This window comes from Aythya ferina (assembly GCF_964211825.1).
Source record: "Aythya ferina genome assembly, chromosome: 5".
NCBI lineage: Eukaryota > Metazoa > Chordata > Aves > Anseriformes > Anatidae > Aythya > Aythya ferina.
The window spans coordinates 33,075,754-33,096,050 of record NC_140301.1 but is presented as its reverse complement, the minus strand read 5'-3'; the positions used below and the strand labels follow the sequence as shown (position 1 = coordinate 33,096,050).

Sequence of the window (20,297 nt, the reverse complement as noted above, 5' to 3'; positions counted from 1 at the left end):
CTGGTCCCCAGGGGAAGGAGCAGAGCAGCCCCTGGCAGTTTCACAGCTCTGCCTCTCAGGAGCCAGGCAGGGACCAGCAGAAGGCCCTGCAAGGCCAGCTACATCCACCCACGGCTGCACACCCCAGTCCCCACAGTAGTATTGGACCTGCTCCAGTGGCACTTTGGCCACCCAGAGCCCACCTACCTGGGCAGGTTTCCTCTCCAAAGGCACCTTCTGAGGTCTGCTGGCCACCTGAGCTCTTATTCAAGAGAGGGTGGGACTGGGTGCTGCACACAACCATCTCTGGGCAAAGCCTGAAGGAAAAGCAGCAGCTACAAGCCATTTTCCACCCTCTTTTCCCCACCTTTAAAGACCTCTGAGGGGCAGGTGCTGCAGCTACACAAGGTCAGCTCGTTAGCAGCATGTAGCAAACAAGCTTAACTTGGCAAAGCTGCCTGAGCTGGGCACTGGGGGGGGAAGAGGTGAGCAGGGCCATGAATCCGATGGCCTCCCCTCACCTGGCTCCTGCCCTGTGAGCAGGACGGTGTCACCACGCTCTGGGACAGATCCGTGCCCCATCAACTGGAGAGCCACCCACCCCAGGCATTTTCTCCTTCCTCCTCCACCACCAGCAAAGCATCAGCCAAATAAATGGCTTGATTGCCCCATTATTAGCTACTAAATTAATCCTTTTGTCAGCACTTAACGAATGCCGAGCTGTTGGCTCCTAGCCTTATCCCAGTAAAAGGGCCACAGGCTTTGAAGCTGCCAAACTCCTCCTCCCTCCTCAGCAGTCCCAGAGCTCGGTGGCTTCTCCGCTGCACTGCCATCGTCCCTGCTGGAGGGCTGCATGTTCCCAGGAGCCTGGGGCAGCTCTGCCGTGGGCAGGCATCCGTGCAGTGGGTGAGGTGGCCGGGGTGGCTGGCTGTGCCCATCCCAGCACCCGTGCTGCCTGCCAGCAAGCAAATGCATGCGTCTGGCTGCTCTGTGGGGCTGCCCTGCAGCTGTGGGGAGGGAGGTAAAACCCCCTCGACCTGCTGAAATGGCAGGCTGCTGCGGGGGGAAGGAGGCTTCTCTTTGCTTCCTCAGCTGGGAGAAGAAGCTGTGCAAACCTGCAAGACAAAACGGCAGCTGTAGAGGCAAAATTTCCTCTCCTTGGCTGCTGGGATACCACTTCTGTGGCTCAGCTAGCTTTCCTCTGGCCTGAATGTGCTCACACGCGCATTTTTGGTCTTTAAAGCAAAACAAGAAATCAAGTTAAAAAAATCTTCCCCAAACTGCTCTTGCTATTCCAATCAGGAAACCTGCTTGCAGCAAAATGGCTTTTGAATCACGGTTGAAAGCCGTGTCCTAGTTTAAGTGGGGATTGAGCCTCAGCCCTGCTTGGTGCCTCATTTAGAGCCCTTAGGGGAGAGATCTGATTTCCCAAGGAATCTCTAACATCTTCGTTCAACTGTGCTTCCTCTGCCTGTTTCCCCCCACTGGAAACAAGAAACGGCGCAACAAAGATTTTTATCCTCAAATTTTACTGTAATTAAAATACAGAGATGCAGAATATTCCCAGAAACACACTGCAAAACAAACCAAGCAAACAAATTCAGTAGGAAACCAATTACAGACAATGAAATGATAAAGAACCAAAGTGTCCTCTGGAGCCCAGCACCATGCACGGGACTGCGCGGCCGCAGCGCCGGTCCCAGGCTCGCACCGGGCTCCCGGGGAAGCAGAGACGAGCCCCGTGCATCCGTCCCGACAGCCCTGCGGCTCTCTCCGTCCATCTCCACGTTGACGCTCACGCTGTTATTTTTACCAGGATTGCTCTGCGATGGAGACACAGGGATGACCCACCCACAGAAACAAGAGCCAGCAAGGAAACCCAGAGGGAAAGGAATGGGGTAAGATTTTCCAGACACGAACACGGGCGGATAGAGAGGGGTGGAAGACATGCACTCCTCTCCCAGCCAGGGGAGCTGCGGGAACAGTCGCCCTCTCTGCCCTCCCAGCCAGCACGAGCACAGATGTTTGGACAGCTCTATCCAGGGGCAAGAAAAAAAGCTAAGGGAAGGGAAAAAAAGAACAATAATGGGATAAGCAAAGGGGAAAAGGGGGAAAGTAAGTTCCAGCAGGCTACCCTCTCAGCTGGGACATGCCCCTTGGGCACAGGGAACACCCAGCTGTGGTGGGCACAGGGCTGTGTGTAGGACCCACCCCAGCCCCACCGCGGGGAGATCACGGCAAAAGCCTGGGGGAGAGCTGGAAAGGTGGAAGGTAACGGAGGGGCTGAGCTGGCATTTGGGCCATGCACCTATTGGGCTTATTGAGCTAGCTAAATGGAAACACTCGGTAATCGTCAGTGCTGTGGAAGCAGGGCCCCGGCCAGGAGTGGAACCACACCACACCCCCAAAACCATGTTCTTCCACTTCCCTTCCGTGCTCTTCCCTAGGGCCAACTCCCTCATGTTCATCCTCTGATTCAGAGCCTGTCCGAAGAAACAAATTCCCTCCTTGCTCCTCCTTTTCTCGCTCCCTGACTCTTCCTCTCCCCTCCCCTCCTCCTGTCACCAGGACACCAGTCATCTCCCTTGCATGAGCTCCCTTCATCACTCTGTGCACCTTGAGCTGCCCCCTTCCTTTTGTACCAAGCCCCCCATCAGTGGGATTTATAGAAAATACAGTTTTTAGCCCTCTGCCACGAAGGGGCTGTGGGGAAGGCCTGCACCATGGCCTGGCTGCTCTCTGTGGCGGGGGAGGAGGGAAGGGGGGTTTCCATCAGCAAGCAGTGACCTCCCCATCCCAAACAGATCCCAACGTCATGCACCCAAAGCTGCCAGGAAGCATCTTTGTGGTTAGATTGGTGCCACCAACCCTGTTTTTCTTTCTGCTCTGGCACAGACAGTGCCCAGAAGAGCAGCCTGGGGCCGGGTCACCGGGCTCAACCATGCAGGCCTACCATGCCAACAGGGACACCTTCCAGAAGCCTTCCTTTGAGCCCCGTGTATTTATGTATTTCTCTATGCTCATTAAGCAGTACGAGGCCCTGGTTTTTGGGTAGGTTTGATCTTCTAGCCCTGCCTGCTAGTTTTCCCATTTTTAGCTACTGGTGGCCCATGACTTCTCCATCAGCCGGGCTCAAAGAGCAGTTCCCCTCACACCTCTCCTCCCCTTCTCCAGGCCACCCTCCGAGGAAACGGCAGCTCCAGACAGACAGGGAGCCTTACGCCATTTACTGCAGGGTGCTCTGAAGAGCAGAACTGAAAAGATGGGAAACCCTTAGGCCCTCCTTAACGCACTTTTATCATACTTTCCATGCCTGCAGACAACGGCCTGGGAAGGATCTATTCCCTCCCTCCTGCCAGCAGGAGCCTGTGTGGGAGGCTGGTTAGCCAGAGCATCATGAGCTTCCCTTCACCTGCCCTGGGGCAGCTGGAGAAGTGAAGCCCTTACACAGTCTTCTCCTGCCCAAAGCCTCAGAGAGGCAGTTAGAAAGACTGTCCCCTGTCCCAGTTGGTGAGAAACCATCTTTCTAAGCAGGCTGGTGACAGCACAGGTAGTTATGCAAAAGCAACTTTTAGCTCTGGGGCTGGAGGTGGATTCAGAAGCAGTCTGTGATCTGGCATGAGAAATGAGATGTGCTGAGGGAGAGCGGTGAGCAGAGATTCGTGCAGTGCAAACTGCCCTCCAGCTTTGCAGGGCACTCGGTACAAAGGAAGAACAGACACGGTTTCTTCTGGCCTTGCTAACTGCCACGAGCATCCCAGCAAAGTGCAAGCACACATCAAGACCTGATCTTCCTGTGAAGCTGCTGCCTTCAGAGACAGAACCAACACATCTGGGTCAACTTGGCCTTCACAAGAACAAAAGAGACAAAGAGAAGAAATGCATACTCATACTGAATGCTGTTTCCTCTTCAGAAACAAAGACGTAGGTTAAACCACTCTCATGCTATCAAGAGTAACATACCGTGGAGATCAGCAACCTCTTGCCACTGCAAACGGCAGGGCCACTACCCAGCAAGGGGCATGGAGAGAGACTACTAACACCTGCAGGACTAACACAGGGACACGGCGACTGAAGTCAGGCCCCAAATGTGGATTTAATAAAGGTCGGAATCAAAACTGTTTCACAAGCCCGAGAACAATCAGTCAAAATGGGGGTGGAGGGGTTATACTTAAACACTCCCTGATGTTTGAGTCCTACGCGTAACAGAGCAGTCAGGAAATGCAATGACCTCCAACAGGAAATGAAAATCAAGGAAGTTGGCTTCAGTGTCCAACGATAGGGCAGAAAGTAAACAAACGGCATAGACAGGAGAAAGGAGATTTTTCACATTCCTTTGGTTTCAGTAAACTAAGCTGTTGGGCAACAGAGGGGAAACCTTCCTCTAAAACATGATTATTTTGACCAGGACCCTATATAAAACCTATGCGCTGGATGTGCCAAGGATGATTGTGTGAACTCCTCCGCGGCAGTGGCACAGTTTTGCTTACCTGGCTGAAAACATGCCTGTGGACTGAGACACACACACACGCTACCACATATGCATATCTACAGGATACAGCACGAACACTGCTTCACTTGCCTACGCATCCAACAGCTAACAACCTAGGCTAAGAACCTGCCAAAGCCAGGGAAGGCAGAGTTAATGTTGGAACCCGTGGCTTTCCCCAGCCTGGGAACTGCAGGGGACCTTGGAGTGTGAGTGTGTGCACGTGCATGTGCGTGCATGTGTGTGTGTGCACGATGTCTCGCAGCCCCTCGAGCATCACAGGCCAGGCTGAGGATGGCGATGACTCCCAGATGGATGCAGGTGTCTGGGTTTCTGCGGCACTGAGAGTTTGGGTGGGATATTTAGTGCAACACGGTTGTTTAGAGGAGCGGGGCTGGAGCCTCAGGAGCAGCACGTGGAGGAGTTGCTGGTGCCCTGTGCAGGCTCGCAGCCGCTGTAGCGTGCTCAGCCCCTTGGGGAAGCATCCTCCGAAGCAGCACATCCTGCTCCCAGCCAGGCCACCACTACCAGGGTGCTGAGTCAGGGGAGAGCGAGGCTCTCGGCCTCCTCTCCCTCCCTGGAGCAGAATTCGGATGGCATTTGGGAACACTCGTGGTTACCAGTGACATCTGTGAAGTGAGAGCGTGGCCTACAGCCAAAATGCCCCTGTTGCAGAGTGGGATACTGCAGGGACTTCAAGGGTCATACCCAAGGGTCTGGTTTGTGTCTCCGTGGCGAGGGCACCTCTCCCCTCGCACCAGTGGAGCATCAGTACCTGTGCTGTAATATCACAGAGGCCTGGCAGGTGCCACTGTCAGCTCTTTCCCCAGGTGGGCACACACAGCAGGTTTCATCCTCCCACCTCTCCCCCCGAAAATCTGCACAGAAGCTGGTGACCCAGGACATACGATACTTGTGTGTGGCATCATCCCTGAGCTGCTCTGCTGAGCTCGAGGGTTCCTTCTCTGAAGGGTGCAATTCAGCCAGGGAGTGAGTGACTGGGAGTAGCTTGTGGGATGGGTCCTACAACGAGAAGGTAAGAGGTACAGGGCAGGCGGGAGGCTTCCCCCTTTTCACAGCATCTCTCCTTTGTGTCAGTGGGACTTCTACTCTTTTCCTGCAGGCAGCCCCCCCAGGCACACCTCCCAGGGCAAAGGGAAACGGTGTTTCAGAGGCTGTCTTCCCTGCTGAAGCTCAATTCAATACCTAACCCACACTTCAAGCCAGGCATAATTCTCCCCCCTGCCCCCTTGTCCCCCCACCTTCAGGCAGATGGAGCCCGACACCCTCTCCCAGCCCTCCGTGCTTCCACAGAGGAAGAAGGGAGGAAGAAAACTGCGAGACAGAGACAACCGTGCCTTGAAAGCCCTGGGAGCAGAGAGGGTTCCCAGCAGGTGATGGGGGTGAAAGGCGCTGACAGCGGCTCTGAGAGCTCTGAGCCAGGCAGGCGGTGCTGAGCAGGCCGCAGCCGGAGTCTGCTCGGGTGCTGTACCCTCCCTGAAGCGGCTGGTTCCAACTCAAAGAGGTGCTGTGCAGGGGGAGAGTGTGGGCAGGTTGATCTTTCGGAAGGGAGCTGCTACGGGGATTAGTCAGCTTTGTCCTTCTTCTTTGCGGTGAAAGGGACTTTGCTGGCGACGGCGCTGCCCACGGCTCCGACGCCGCCGGTCACCGCCGAGACGCTGCCCTTCACCAGTCCAACGCCAGCCGCGGGGACGCTGGTCACTGCTGTTTTGGTGAGCTCCAGGCTCTTGCTGCCCACCCAGGCGACTCCTCCCAGCGTGGCACCCACGGCTCCCCGGGTGATACTGAACAGGCCGCCCGTCACTCTCCAGATCACCCCTGCCTGCGGCTGCGGGTGGTCCTTGCTGGCATCTGTGGGGACAGAGAGAAAGGAAAAGTCAGCAGAGCTCGGGCTCAGGGCTTTCTTCTCCATGGGCAGCTCCTCCAGCACAGGAGGTTCTCCACCAGGGCACATGCTCCCACATGCAGCCCCTTGATGCCCCAGGGAGGAACCGGAGCGATCCCAGACCTACAGCGTGGCAGGAGAGGACTTTGGCAGGCAGACGATGGGAGCAGAACTGCCCACATGGCAGAGAAAGAAAGGCGTCGGCTCGGTTATATCCCCACACACAAGTCTCAGCGCTGCAATTTAAAGCAAATCCCACTAACGAGAGATGTAATTCCCCTCCCCTGCGTGTTGACTAATACCAGTAAATGACAGAGACCGCTGCCAACATGGGAGGCACGAGCTGCAGACAGCACCAGCTGACGTTTGCGTGGCCTGCAGGTCCCCGGGAGCATCTGCTTCAAGGTAGGTCTGTGCTAATGTCAGGTGAGGGACTGAGGCGCAAGGCAGGCCTCTCTGCCAGAGCTGTAATTGAGCTAGCAGAGATAGCAAACCACAGTACAGACACAGCGACACGGACGTCACCTCAGGTTGTACAAGCCCTCCAGAGATCTCAGCGATGTATTTAATAGCATTAAGACTGTGCTGGTGTACCTGTGCCAGCTGGATGGAGGCCAGCACAACATACCCACCCAAGCTGCCGTCGTACCTGCCCACAGCCCCGCAGACATCACCGCTCACAGCTCACCAGTTCTTGGGGAAGGGGGGACTCGAAGCTGGCAGCCCCCGTCGGCCCCCACACAACCCCCTCGCTTTGTGCCGCACATGGGCGGCAGAGGAGGAGCTGTTCTTTTCGTGGGACGAGGTATTTCGGCGACTGCCTTCTGATTCACTGCCAGTTCTGTACACGAGATGAGTTACTAATAATTGCAAAAATACAACAAAGCAATTGTGGCAGGAAAAAAAGCAAGCACCAGCTGGGAAGACAGCAGCCCTGGAGCAGCAGCATCCCTTCTAACCTCTTCTAACCCACTACCTACTCAGAACAGAGGTTGCACAGTGCTAATGTAGCAAGAGGGCTTTAGCCTCCTGCTAAATGCACACCCCATTTCCTCTTTGATGCTCTCACGTTCCCCCCCACACTCTTTCTCCGAAGCTCTCTGCTACTTGAGAAGAAAGCCCCTTGTTTATCTGCTCACCGCCAGCCTCTTTCTTTGGCTGTTAATAATATTCCAGGCAACAGAAAATTTCTACCTGGAAAGCCCATTTTGATGTCTCCACCCACTGCCATTTCCACGCAGATTAGAGCCAATATTGATTCAGGCAGTGGACCTCCTTTGCTAGCAAGCAAAGGCCTTGGGAGGGCTGGAAGGCTGGTGAACAGCTCATCAAGCTGCGGGGCCCCAGCACGCTGCACGCCCTGCTTGATGGAGATGTCAGACCTATTCAGTCTAAGCAAACATCTTCCTTCTGTTGTTAGTAACTCGTCTCACCCTGCGTCTTTACCACATCTGCTATTCAGCGTACTTCTACCCAGAGATACCACGAATTTGCTGGAGCAGAGACCGTCTTCCCCTTGTCCGCATGACACGCAACACAGTGGGGTCTCTAAGTGCTGGTGGAAAACAACCCATTTTTTTTTTCTTCCTTTTTTCTTTTTTTTTTTTAAGCAAACCAACCAGAAATCTGACAGAAAGCAGCAGCAGCAGGGCACAGATTTTACCCTTGGAAGCACTGCTTGCCCCGGGGTGCTGGATGCAGACAGCTGAAGGGACAGCCTGACCTTGCCACAGAGATCAGAGCTGCTGCCCGCATCACAAGCACTCGGGCGGACTGCGGGCCAGTTAGTCACACCGGGGGCTCCCGGGCTGCAGCGGGTCATTTGTAGGATGGACGGGTGCTCCAGGGCACCGAGGAAACAATTTAAGATGTCTGCAGATTCAAATGGCTAACTTTTAGACACTCAACACACGAGTTTAAGTTAGGAAATTTGATTCGCTTGGCTCTGTTTCTAGTCAGGGAAACGAAGGGGGCTTCTTCAGAAGATTTAGATTAGGCATGAGCCTGACTTAGGTGCTGTGATGATCCCTTCCTGGTTATTTTTGCGTTCTAAAATTCTGCAGATTTTGGAGCCTTTGCATACATTTTGACCCGAGCTTCACCCAGGCTGTGCAGCAGCCTTCGCTTGGGCCCTGGGCTCGGGACAGTGCCTGGGAGCAGCCCAGTGCTCACCAGCTCCGATGACTTGGAATAAAGGCAGCCTGGAAAATCAGACTGGTTCTGCACATGAATGCCATCCTCAGCGGGATGGAATGACACGGGTCTTGTGCTCCCACTGCCCTGTCCAGGGAGGCAGGATCCTTTGTGTCCCTCAGAGGACTGCAATGCAGAAGCTCTGGGCATTAAGCAGCGTGCTCAGCTGCAGAACCAAGAGCTGTATCAATGCAGCAATAATCTCCCTGGCTCTCCCAGTGCAAACCTGTCTCCGAGGCTACCTGCAACACCTCTCTAGGAGGCTTTAGGCCTTGGCCCACATTTCTGGGGCCGCGGGAGCTGCTCAGCTATCAGGCCAACACCAGTGCGAAAATCGCTCAGATGCTGTGTTTGCCTGCGGGTGGATAGCCCAGGGACCAGAGGGGAGGAGGCAACTGCAGATGAGATTAGGGGGGATGTTACTCTGCCAGCAAAGAGCTAAAACATATCGGAGAAAGTGTCAGGAAATATTAATGAAGAAAGACAAGGACAAAGGTTCTTTCTGATTAAGCTAGGCAGAGTCAACAAAGCTGCGGCATCCTGGAACATCAGTGCTTGCACGCTGCCTGCACCTGCACCTGCTCTGCAGCTACTCCTGTGGTCCTTAAACTCACAAGTAGCAGGGAAGAGGGATGGAGGACCTGGCCCTTGGAGGCTTCGAGGCTGTTTCAGGAGCATCCCCAAGGCTTTGCCACAGAACAGAAGCTGTACCACCAAAAGAAGGAGAAAATTAAAAAATCTCAGATTTCAATCTATAGGAAAAGAAAAAGAGAAATCCTTTGTGACCCCAACCACAAGGGGACACGTCCTAAACTGGCAGCAAGCTGAAACAGGTCGTATTTGCTCTATACTCCAGAGGATGTGTCGAAAGCTCTCTAGCCATCCCTGGTTAGTTTGTCTTCAGGACTGCAATAAACCCCATAGTAAGCTGTCATGTAAGATAAGCATCGGATTTACAGTGCAAATTAGTCTCTCAGACAATGGAGTGAGCTAAGCATTTTGTTGGCACAGAGGAGCCCAGATTAAGGGTGAGACAGACAGCAGAGATGAAATACACAAAATAATCAGAGAGACAGACACACAGCCAGAGCACGGGGGCAATTCTGTTCCCTGGAGCCCACTGCAGCCCATGCTGCTCATAAAAACTCTTCACCATCTGTCAAGCCCTTTTTCTTTTCTATCAATGACCCGGCCTTTTCAAGGGTCCCTTCAGCTTCGCTTCACCCCATGTCAGCTCAGAACAGAGGAAGAAAGGGAAAAAGAGATGAATAAAGCGCTCGGCCGTCCAAACGCCGCCTCTGTGTGCCGAGGTCGGCACCCTGCACGACGCCCTCCTCCTCGGCCACAGCCTCCCCCAGTCCCCACGGGTTTCTGCGCGGCACAGGCAGCCTGCTGGCCGGGGCTCCAGACAAAGCCCTGCTTTCTCATCGGGTCCTGATAGCATCTATGACTCAGGGCACGAGTGAGATCAGTTTGTCGGTAGTAACAGATACAATTTGCAAAGCTGCTATGGTGACTGCTCAGCGCTTTGCGTTGCGTTCATTTGGTGAGACAAAACTAGAGCCTGTGCTGGTGGCCAGGATAATGGAGTGGGCCTTATTCTTCCCCTCAGCTCCTGCTAGCAGGTGATACGATGGGCAAGGAGAACTCTTTAAAAAGGGTTAGTACAAGCTGCTCTGTCTCGCTGACTTCCCAAACCAGCCCCAAGGCAGGAAAGCAGGGTCAGGGGCAGCACATGGGGCTGTGCGTCCATAGGACGCCTCTGTCCCAGCTGAGCCCCAGGTGAGAGAGCTGGGCGGGCTCAAAGACCAAAACAAAGAGTAAATGGCACCTACCTGTCCCTCTGCAGAGGTGGGAAGAAGTGTGAGGTTGCTAGCTCAAGCCTGAATTATGCCTCTGGCAGCTAGTAAGCAACCACTGTGATAGTAGCTGGTGGACTGTGGCAGGCTCCCCTACCCAGAGAAATGGTTGGTCTGCAGGAACAAGCCGGGGTGGAGGGTCAGTGACTCACACTGTCTACTCTCAGCTTTGCCACTGATTTTTTAGCAACTGAGCAAATCAGTCTCGCCTTTAATGCCTCTGCACCACTGTGATTGAGAATGCGTGATTTTCTAAAAGCCTGGCGCGTTGAGTCACAGAAAAAGTGTGTATGGGAGAGAAGTTTCCAGCCCTGATGTTTCTTGGAGAAAAACCTGGAAGTTTGATTCAAGAGTGCTCTTAAAGCTCTGAGAATCCCAAATGGATTATTGTTATTTTTAACCTTGCGATTTTCTGAGCCTACCTCAATTTGAAACGCATGGGGCTGGCACTGCTGCTTCTTTTCCCCTTCTGTAAAGTGATGCTGAAGTTAATGATCCCTATTTCCTTGTATTGCTGTGCTGTCATGAAGGTTAATTAGGTACAGTTGGTGCAGTGCTTTAAGCGGGGAAACTGTGTTTGTATCATCATGACTGGCACTGACAGATTCCTGTTGACATTCTCAGTAGAGATGCCAACGACAACTTCCAATTTATCTCTGGAGAGGTTTCCAGCGTACAGACAAGTCACAAAGGCAAGAGAAAAGCTTGCCCCTTCCCTGTGCACACCAGCTCGTTGTGGAGCTATACCAGGCAATTGTGTAACTCGGATTTTCAGTTTGAGAAACTTTTCCAGCACAAGCAGCCGAAGCAGGCAGATACCACTCTGGCTGTTGGGCATATGTAAAACCTTGCTGTATACCTTCAAGGGGGATTCATCCAGGGAAAGCCAACACTGCCTTCTTCCAAGGCTCCTGCAATGCTGCTGGAGAAGTCTTAGCTAACCCTGTGAGGTACAGTGCCAGTGAGCATTACTGCCTGAGAGGAAGGAAATGCTGTTGCTGTCCTTCCTGCATTTCAGGATGAAAGATCTAGATCTTGCAGTGTCAAAGGCAAAGCATTAAAAGGGAGCACTACGAAGCATTCACCCACCTGTGTTTCATTCCTGCCATCGATCCCGCACTGCGGCTTATTGGGAATGGCTCCATGGGCTTGGCAGCTGTGCTCTCCCCAGCCCTGCTTGGCCCAGGCATCAACCACTAGGCACCAAGATGGTTGCCACCAGCAAAAAGCCTAGAAATGCCACATTGAGTTTTCCCCTTGAGTTTTAAGCATTTATCGCCAGAGTCTGCAATCAGCAAGACACATTTGCCTCTCTCTGCCACAGGACCGCTCGGGATCCTGCTGCACGCAGCAAAACGGGGGCAGCTGTCTCCAAACCCCGGCTCACCCCAGGGCTCTTCACTGGCACAATGAGCTTTAATTGTTCCTTGCACATGCCCCAGGAGCATTATTAACTGCTGAAACATCTACCTTGAAGCACTGAGAGGCAGGGTTCAGGAGGGTAAATGAACAGTGATGGAGAGTGGCTTGTTTTCTTCAGCTGAGCCTTCAGGGAGAAGCAGTCTAAGCCCTGACTCTGGAAGTGTGAGGCTCTGCACCGTGCTCTGAGTTGGTTGGGATTTTTCTGACTAGCTCATCTTTGGTTGGGAAACATCACGTCAGTGAAACAGAAATTATTTGTATAGACACGGTGCTATTGTTGAAACTTTCACTGAAAAGCGAATTCAGGGAGCTTGGCCTCAGAGCAGCTGATAACCCAGCGGCTGAAGCATTAAACCAGCCCTGAGCCAGCCCAGGGACACCCCCCAGCCTTACACACACCGCTCAGTGCCCGAGCAGCAGAAATGAATGGCATTTCCTCTCTTTCTGTTTCACTTTGTAGGAATAGGTATTAATCGGAGGAGGAATATAAACTTCCTCTCTCGCTTTGGAAGTGCTTTCAATACCAGAGACAAGACGTGCTGTGAGAGGGGTCTCCTTCTTTATTCTTGAAAAAGATCAGCAGTCCCTTTGCTTTGCTTTTCTGCTTAAGAGAACTGTTCTCTTGATCCAGAAAACTATCTGCTATGCAGTTGCAATGGCCTGTAAGGAACTGCCAGAGTCTTCTAGCCAGGATTCCCTGGGACCCTTTAGATTTTTAATTCTTTATTTCCCCTCCAGGTTTACAAGATTTCAGCAACACTAGTCACAGAGACTGGACATGGTTTCTCAAGATGCTGAAGAGCAGGATGGCCCCCAGCCCTGAGGTAATGCTGCTTCTGCCCTACAAAACACACGTGAGGACAGGCAGCACAGTCCACCTGAAAGGATCAAGCAGGAGCCTGGAGACCTTGTTGTGCTCTCAGCATGATCAGATCTGCTGGGCAATGGTTTCCTCCCCTCTGCTTCCTCTTCTCCTCCTCCTGCCTAGCGGCCTGATTTAGGGGCAGTGTGCCTGCCCATGCAGCTGCTGGGGACCCTGCCAGGCAGCCAGGCAGCAGGAGCCCGTCCCACCTGTGCCAATCCCAGAAAGCCGGGGATGTCAGGAGCCTGCCCTCTGCGCAGAAGAAACTGATGAGCACTAATTGATTGCTCTCACAGTGCCTCTTAGAGACAATCCCCCAGCTCCCACTGGTGCACTTAACCTCTAATCTGAGAGAGAGAAAAGTGCACACTGGGACAAGGTCCTCAAAAGGTTGCCACCTTCTGACATAGATCGTGAGTGCTTAAAGATGAGGACTTTCCATTTTTATCGGCTTGTACAACAGCTGGCTTTATGAGCCCCTTGTCTCAGCCGGAACAAACGTTATCTCCCACCACTAAAATCATCACTAAAAATCCACAGCATCTCTGAAGGCCACTGACACTGCAGACAGATGATCCTGAAAGGCATGAGGCTTCACCTTGCCCAGCTCTGTCTGGCAGCTGCTTTCTTCCCACCCAAGCAAACTTCCAGGTACACATGAGAAACCGAAATGATGCAGCATGGCAAGCACGACCAGCAAGGGACAGCTACCAGCTGGGCTTTGCTTTCCCTCTCCATTGTGTTAAAACCACCAGAAGTGGCCATCGGGCTTAGTTTGCTTGAACTTTATGTCCCTTCAATTTATATCTACTTTCAATTTCCATTCTGCTCCACCTATACGCTCTTGATTCAGTCAAGAGGTTTGCTTAAAAGCCTGGAAAGAAAGCATATGAAGCATATGAAGCTGTACCAATGGCTCCTGCTATTCACTGTCCTATAGGAGTCCCATCACCACGACACTGTGATTTTGGATCAAAAGGACAAGAATTACCTCTTGCTGTGAATATGGCCTGGCACAGCGGGCTCTGGATCTCATTTGGGGATCTGTGGGTGGAACTGGAACAGTCCAGTGAGCTCGATGATTTCCAGCAGCCTTAGGCTTTAATGGGTTGGGGAGGAGAGCTCTCACACTTAAAATACTATTTCCTTAAAAACAACCCTTCCTGGTATTTGTGCCTAGGCTGAAGAGACCATCTTTTTAAGCCTGCTCTTTGACCCATGCTAGCTCAGCTCTTGTCAGGGCACATCGCCTGCTCTGTCAGCTCTGTAACAGGGGTTGCACCTTCTTTGAGGAGCTGCTTTCAGCTGCTTGTGATAGCACCTGGCGCAAAAAGATCCCAAATGAATCAGAGGCTCTTGTTAAACAGCCTTGTTAATTCAGCTCTGATGAAGACACGGGAGAAAAAAAAATAAATCAATATTTGTTAAATGAAAAAGGACAAAATCTGTTGAGAAATAAAGGTCATTTTCATGGTTCTGTGAGGCCCTCACAAACAATGGAGAGTAAATAACATAATCCAAGCTTATGTAAGAAATGACTTTTCTTCCATGCTCTGGTGCTACCCAGTGGATTTTACACAAAGGCAGACGTGGCTGGGCCTCTCCTGCCCAATGAGGCCAGAAGTGCTTCCCATGCCAACGCTGCAAACTCACAATTTATCAAAAGATGCCTGAGCTTGGTCCCAGCAGCAGTTTGGGAAGGGGCATGGGAGGGACAGGCAGTCACATCTGACAAGCAGGAAGGTGCTCTGAGCTGGCACCATCAGCCATCGAAAGCCTGCTCTGTTCATCCAGCAACGGCCGTGTACATTTTGTGTACACTGCCACCTTACTATTAAAGGCTTAATCTGTCTGTGTTATGGGAACATGATTGTCACTCAAACACTTTGCAGCTGAGATTTCCAAGAATTTGTCAAAAGGTACTCCCAGAAAATTTATGAACAGATCCTGCCTAAGAGAAGAGGACCCAGGCTCAGGCATTTCTTCTTCCCACTCCTGGAGCAGCTGAGCAATGGATGTTGATGCTTTCCAGCAGGATGGCTGGCACCAGTGAGAAAGGCAGAAATTGCCCATTTATTTTGATTATGTGCTCCCTGCCTCCCCCCTCAAGGAACACGGAAGAACTGAAGAAAAAAGGGACAGAGGCTCAAAAAGCAAAGCCGCAAATTTTAACTGACCTAAGGTCTGAGTGAAGATTTTTGACTGAGAAAAATGACCCCTTCATCCCAGAGGCTACCCAGGATTTTTTCTGTCCATCCAAAGGATAACAGGACAGTTAAGCTGAAAGCTGTTTGCTACAGAAACAGCTGAGCTGGGGATCCACCAGGGAGGCACAGATGTGTTTGTCTGCTCACGCTTCAGCATGCCAGCAGCGGGCAGGAAGGGGGCTTTGTTATTCTGCTGGTGGTAGGTGTTCGGTGGCATCGGCTCAAAAACTTGTTCCCCAGCTCAGCTGTCAAGGGGAGAGCGCGGCACTTGTGAGTGGGCAGGTACACTGCCTCTGGGAGCAAACAGATGAGCAGGCAGACCGTCCTTCCCCCGCAGCCGGGCTGAACGGGGAAGGACAGGACCGAGCCGTGTGTCAGATGATTAGATCTATCCCGGTGCAAAAATCACACCCCTGCACAACGCCCAGACCTCTTGCCTGTCCCCTCGCCTCTGTCTCTACTAAATGTGACAACCAGTCCGCCCACTGTTGTGCTCCTAGCCAGCCTGTCACCTGGAAATCTCAGCCCCGAATGCATAAATTAAAGGTAGCACTAACGCTGTCCAAGGAGATGTCAAACCTGCTTTGTGCTGCACAGACACAGAGCTGCTGCTCGGGAAGGTGAAGCTGCAGGCGTGGCAGCTCCCTTTGCCTTCCTCCATATTCATGTTCTCGCACTTTTCGGGGCAGATCTCAGCGAGGCACCGCAGGGACTCAGCACATGCTCGGCCTCCCGGTGGGTACTGACGGGCTCTGCCTGGTGCTGCAGCGTGGGCAAGTCGCAGTTATTCTGGGATGCTCTCACAGATGCTGGGATATCCAGGGCTCTGCTTGGGGTCAGTGCTTCGTGTAGTTGGACAATATCTGGACCACAAAGTGCCAGACCTGTAACCTGGGCAGGCTGAGGGCCTGATTCCCTCGGCTGCTCTGTGCCTGCTTTTTCTGAGGTGTTTCTGGCCTTCAGTGCATCTCGGTGGCACTGAGAGGAAGCCAAACAGCCTCCCACCAGATTCAGCAGGACCTTCCTTAACTAAAGGATGTCCCTTCAGCCTGTGAACTCAGCTCCCAGCAGGGATTTTGTGCCCAGAGGCCAGCACGAGAAATACTGCTAACGCTTTTGCTCTCATTCAATTGACCAACTGCTGAAAATCCTCTCATACGCCTGACTGGAACAGCGATGTGCTGGGGAAAGCTGAATGCCCGGAGAACCCGAGACCCCTCTGGGATCACTGCCCTTCTTCAGTACCTACCTGCTTTGAATCAAAGCCGAGACAAAGGCTGGGATTTCTGTCAGAGCAAAGGGCTCGGTAAAAAAATTCAGCTGCACACCTACGGCAGCCTTTCAGGTCTCCACGTTAAGACAACATTTACTGTCCTGATTCTGTAATGCAGCCCAGCCTAGCAATGGGGCCGTGCTTTTGCTATCAGGAAATGAAACGCAGTATTACTCTTTCTCCACAGATTCCCCTTAGCTTTTCTTCTGCAATCTGCACGCAGGGGAAGCAACAGGGCAGGACAGCTGATTCCTTTAGAAACGAGGGAGTATCCACGGATGCTTTCCAGTATGATCCTACAGAGCTGTGGGATCTGGTCAGGTACCTTCCCAACTTTCACACCAGGGTGCCCAGCTCAGCTTGCGGTCCACGTGCAGCCACGTTACCCTCATTCTCAACACAGGATAAAACTTTCAGAAACTCCAGACTCTAGCATGCCACACTCTAGCTTGGCTAGAGCAATCATTACAGAAACTCATTTGCACCTTTATTTTCCTGCTTTTGTTTCCAATCAGATGCATACAGGGAATAACTGGAGTGACATGAATCTAATCAGAGGCTGATGTCGCATCAGAAATCCCATCAAGTTGTCTTCCAGTCCCAACAGGCCCTCCACTGAAAGAAAACATCTTGTCGTGGCTTGGAGAACCCCTGTGTACACTGTGTCCCCAGCAGGGATTCTTAATGGGCTCAGTGCTCAGAAACTGGGTTTTATTTTAGAAAGGAAAAAAATATCCTTTCTATTTAAATACCCTTTTAGATCTTGATCGTGCTTTTCTGAACTTTTTTTTTTTTTTTCCTAGCAACAAAATAACTCTGTATTAAGGAATTCCAGGCAGAGAAATCTCAATTCTCCAGAACGGCTACAGCAGAACCCAGGTGGCCTAGGAGACCCCGCACACACACCTCATGCCTGCTGTGCACCAGCACACATCTGCTCAAGCAAAAGCTCCTGCAGCAGGACACGTGCAGGGCTGTTCACCACTCAGCCAGAGCAACCTTGTGGGGCTACTTCAACCCTGAACGCCTTCAACTTGGAAAACCCAGCTGACACCACAACCCCAGCCCAGGCTGCAGAGCTCACCATTCCTAAATGCTGAGCCCTGTTTCTGACACGGACTCACAGATTAACGTGCGGCCTCCAACCTGCACCTTCCAGATTTCTGCTTAATGAGTTTTTATCGAGCCTCCTGGGGCTGCATTCAAGCGTCTTGCCAGCTAGGGTCGCACAGATAGACACTGTCTGCTGAGCACTAAAGGCCTCTCTTCCCCTACAGCAACAACTTGGCTGCCTGAACTAGCTGGCTGATGGCAGCACCTGGATGCCAGCCAAAGGCAGTAAGTTTTTTGCAGCTGAATATGTTTAGTCCCCTTCCTAGGGCACCGTCTCCATTATACAGCTATTGTTTATGACCCCAATTATCTCCCAGAAACTGGTCCTTGCCTGCAGTTAATAACCAAGGCTAAGTGATCAACCGTGAGGACTCTAGCAAACTGGTTGTTAACTTCTCTGTCGACCAAGTTCAGAGTCTTTTACTGCTATTAGAAACTCAGATTAACGATTCAGAACAGAAATGGGCTCTCCCGTGATGTGGATAGGTGAGGCCAGGTGAGGGGGGAAAGACTCACTGGTTTTTCCTTGAGATGAGCTTTCCTTCACCTTCCTTCTCAGCTTTCCTTCACCTTCCTTCTCGGCCTCCCCTCATGTCAGGGAGATGGTGAAGTACATCTTGTTTTGCAGAGTACTTCAAACTTTTCTAGGGACCTGGATTGTGTGTATGGATCTATATATAAAACAGGCTCACCCTCTGGAAATTGCTTTCAGGGACCTCTTCCAAACTGTAATTCCTACCCTAGTATTTCAGATTCCCAGCAGTTAAGAGCAAGCCAATACTGCAAACCCCTATGGGGTAGGAAAATGAGACCTCACCTCAGAAGGAAAAGCTGCAGAGAACTAGAGCCCAGTGCACAGAAATGAATCTCGGGTTTCAAGAGAACCTATGTCCAATAACAGACATTCTCAACTTTTTCCAGCCTACTCATCACAGGTTGATTAGTAAAGCAGCCCTCCAACAACTCATCTGAAAATAGTTTTAATTCAGAAAAAGCTAATGCTACTTCAATTTTCAGATCTTTCTTGCCCCATGAATGCTAATGAGAGGCCATCAGCCTGGCTCTCACAGGCTCACGAGGGCCACTAGGTATCCTACAGGACATATTTGTCTTGAGATTCACCATCCCTTGGTGGGTGAAAAAGCACAGAAAAAAACACAGAAATCTGATTAACACCATGGTCTTTGGCAGCTGCTCTGTCCCAATCTGTACAGACTCAGCCTGAGAGAACCAGAAAAATAAACCCAGGCAGTGCAGCTGTACAACTGTGGAGCCCTGGGATGAACAGACAATGACACAGGGAGGGAAACATTGGCTAGAACAAGTGTAAGGATTCCTGGTTGCTTATCCACATCATTAGGAGTTGGTGCCTACAAATGACTTCGGACGCAATGAGCTCACAGCTCACCACTTTACATCCTCCTACAGCCCTCTCTTCTGTGGCAGCTATATAAACAGTCAATTAATGATGATTTGACTGCCAAGCAGCCCTACTTAGTGTTGATATTTGTTCTCTACGAGCCGAGAAAGATGACAAAATTTACTGACAGGATCATTTCTCTCTCCTCCTTCCCCTCACCTTTCAGCTGGCACTCATCATTTTCAGCAGCGAGCTCTTCAAGACCTGCACTCAGGGAAATGCATCTTGTAGTGTCCCCATCTCCTGCTGCCGCCGTGGATATACAGGGAATGGGGGAAGGAAAAGGGCACTGCTTGTTGGAAAGTCTTCTCCTGCCCAGATGGGTGCCTCTCCAGGACCTCCTGCACTAAGTCTGCCATACGCTGCCCAACAGACATTTACCTTCCTACCACTCCGTGCATCAAACAGCAAAAGGCAGACACGGAAGGAAACTGTTGAGAAAAAGAGAGGGGGCACCTTTCCCTGTGTGACAACGTGCTGGATGACAAGAGACCAAAAGGTGTTTCACCATGGGTGAGGGCAGGGCCGCCACCTGTGGAAAGGGTGAGGATGGATGTGGGAGGCCATGCCTCTAAGTCAATGGCCAGCAGCTCCTGACCACGTAACAACTCATGGGGACCTGCATGGTCCAGAGGGGAGCTGAGTGGCTGCCGAGCCCTCAGCTGCTGTCCTGCACCATGGCTTGCAATAGCGATGCAGCCACCATTCCCTGAGAGTGCTCAGGCAGCTTTAAAAACACACTCTTTCATCCTTACGCACAAATTTACTTATTCATGTATTCTCAACAGAAGCACTAACGGCCATAATTGGATCCATTACCGGGGTTATTAGAGCTCTCCGTCACTGCCTCTGCAGCCTTGTGTGGTGCTGGGGAAATGCACAGGGAGAACAAACAGGGCAGAGGCACGGCCAGTGGCAGGGGCTTTAAAAATTCGTTAAGTTGTTGCTGTGGCAACTAAAACAAAATTTCTGGCAGGAACTGTGACATGTGGGGAACTGTAAACTTCTCCATTTGTGGAAAACATTGGTCATGTCTCTGAAAGGGAGGTGGAGGAAAGACAGAAAGAAGGGCTCTTTTCAGAGGCTGCTAGAGCAGGAGCCAAAAACGGTCCGCTTGCAAATTTATTCTTATGGCAAGCCTTGATGACGGTTGGATTTTACATACCAGAGCTTCCCAGGAGCCAGTGCACCGAGACAGAGCTGGCGTGTACGGAGGAGCACTTCGAGGTATTCAGCCCAGCTGGTCCTGACTGCCAGGGAAGGAACTGAACTGCTGCGTGGACACCAGCAGCGCTGGAAGCCACTTGCTTCTGCCCTCACCTGCCTCCTCTGCCCTGCAACCTAGCAAGGGTCCCCACGGGAATTGAAGCTCATCTGGGAATTAACTTAGGAATGAACTGGGAATTACCAAGGTGATGGATTCTGGAACACCAAACTTTCCATCCATAAACAGGAGATGGAAAGGCAGCGGATAGATCTGGAAATACTAAAATTTGGCTAGAAAGACTGAACCTGATTTCACCGTAAGATTTCAAGGTACTCATTTCTCTCTGAGAGGTCACAACAGCAGTAAC

General features: G+C 51.8%; 1 protein-coding gene across 3 annotated transcripts in view; it reads right to left on the bottom strand.

Moving 5' to 3' along the window:
- Window positions 1–1,491: 1,491 nt before the first annotated feature.
- LOC311437489 (transmembrane protein 263-like) overlaps window positions 1,492–20,297 on the bottom strand; it is a 194,496-nt gene continuing 175,690 nt past the window's right edge. For all 3 annotated transcript variants that reach the window (XM_084520820.1, XM_084520821.1, XM_084520822.1), the window contains exon 3: window positions 1,492–6,340. In XM_084520820.1, coding sequence (XP_084376946.1) covers window positions 6,054–6,340 — 287 coding nt within the window. In that variant the 3' untranslated portion in view covers window positions 1,492–6,053. The remainder of the gene's footprint in view (window positions 6,341–20,297) is intronic.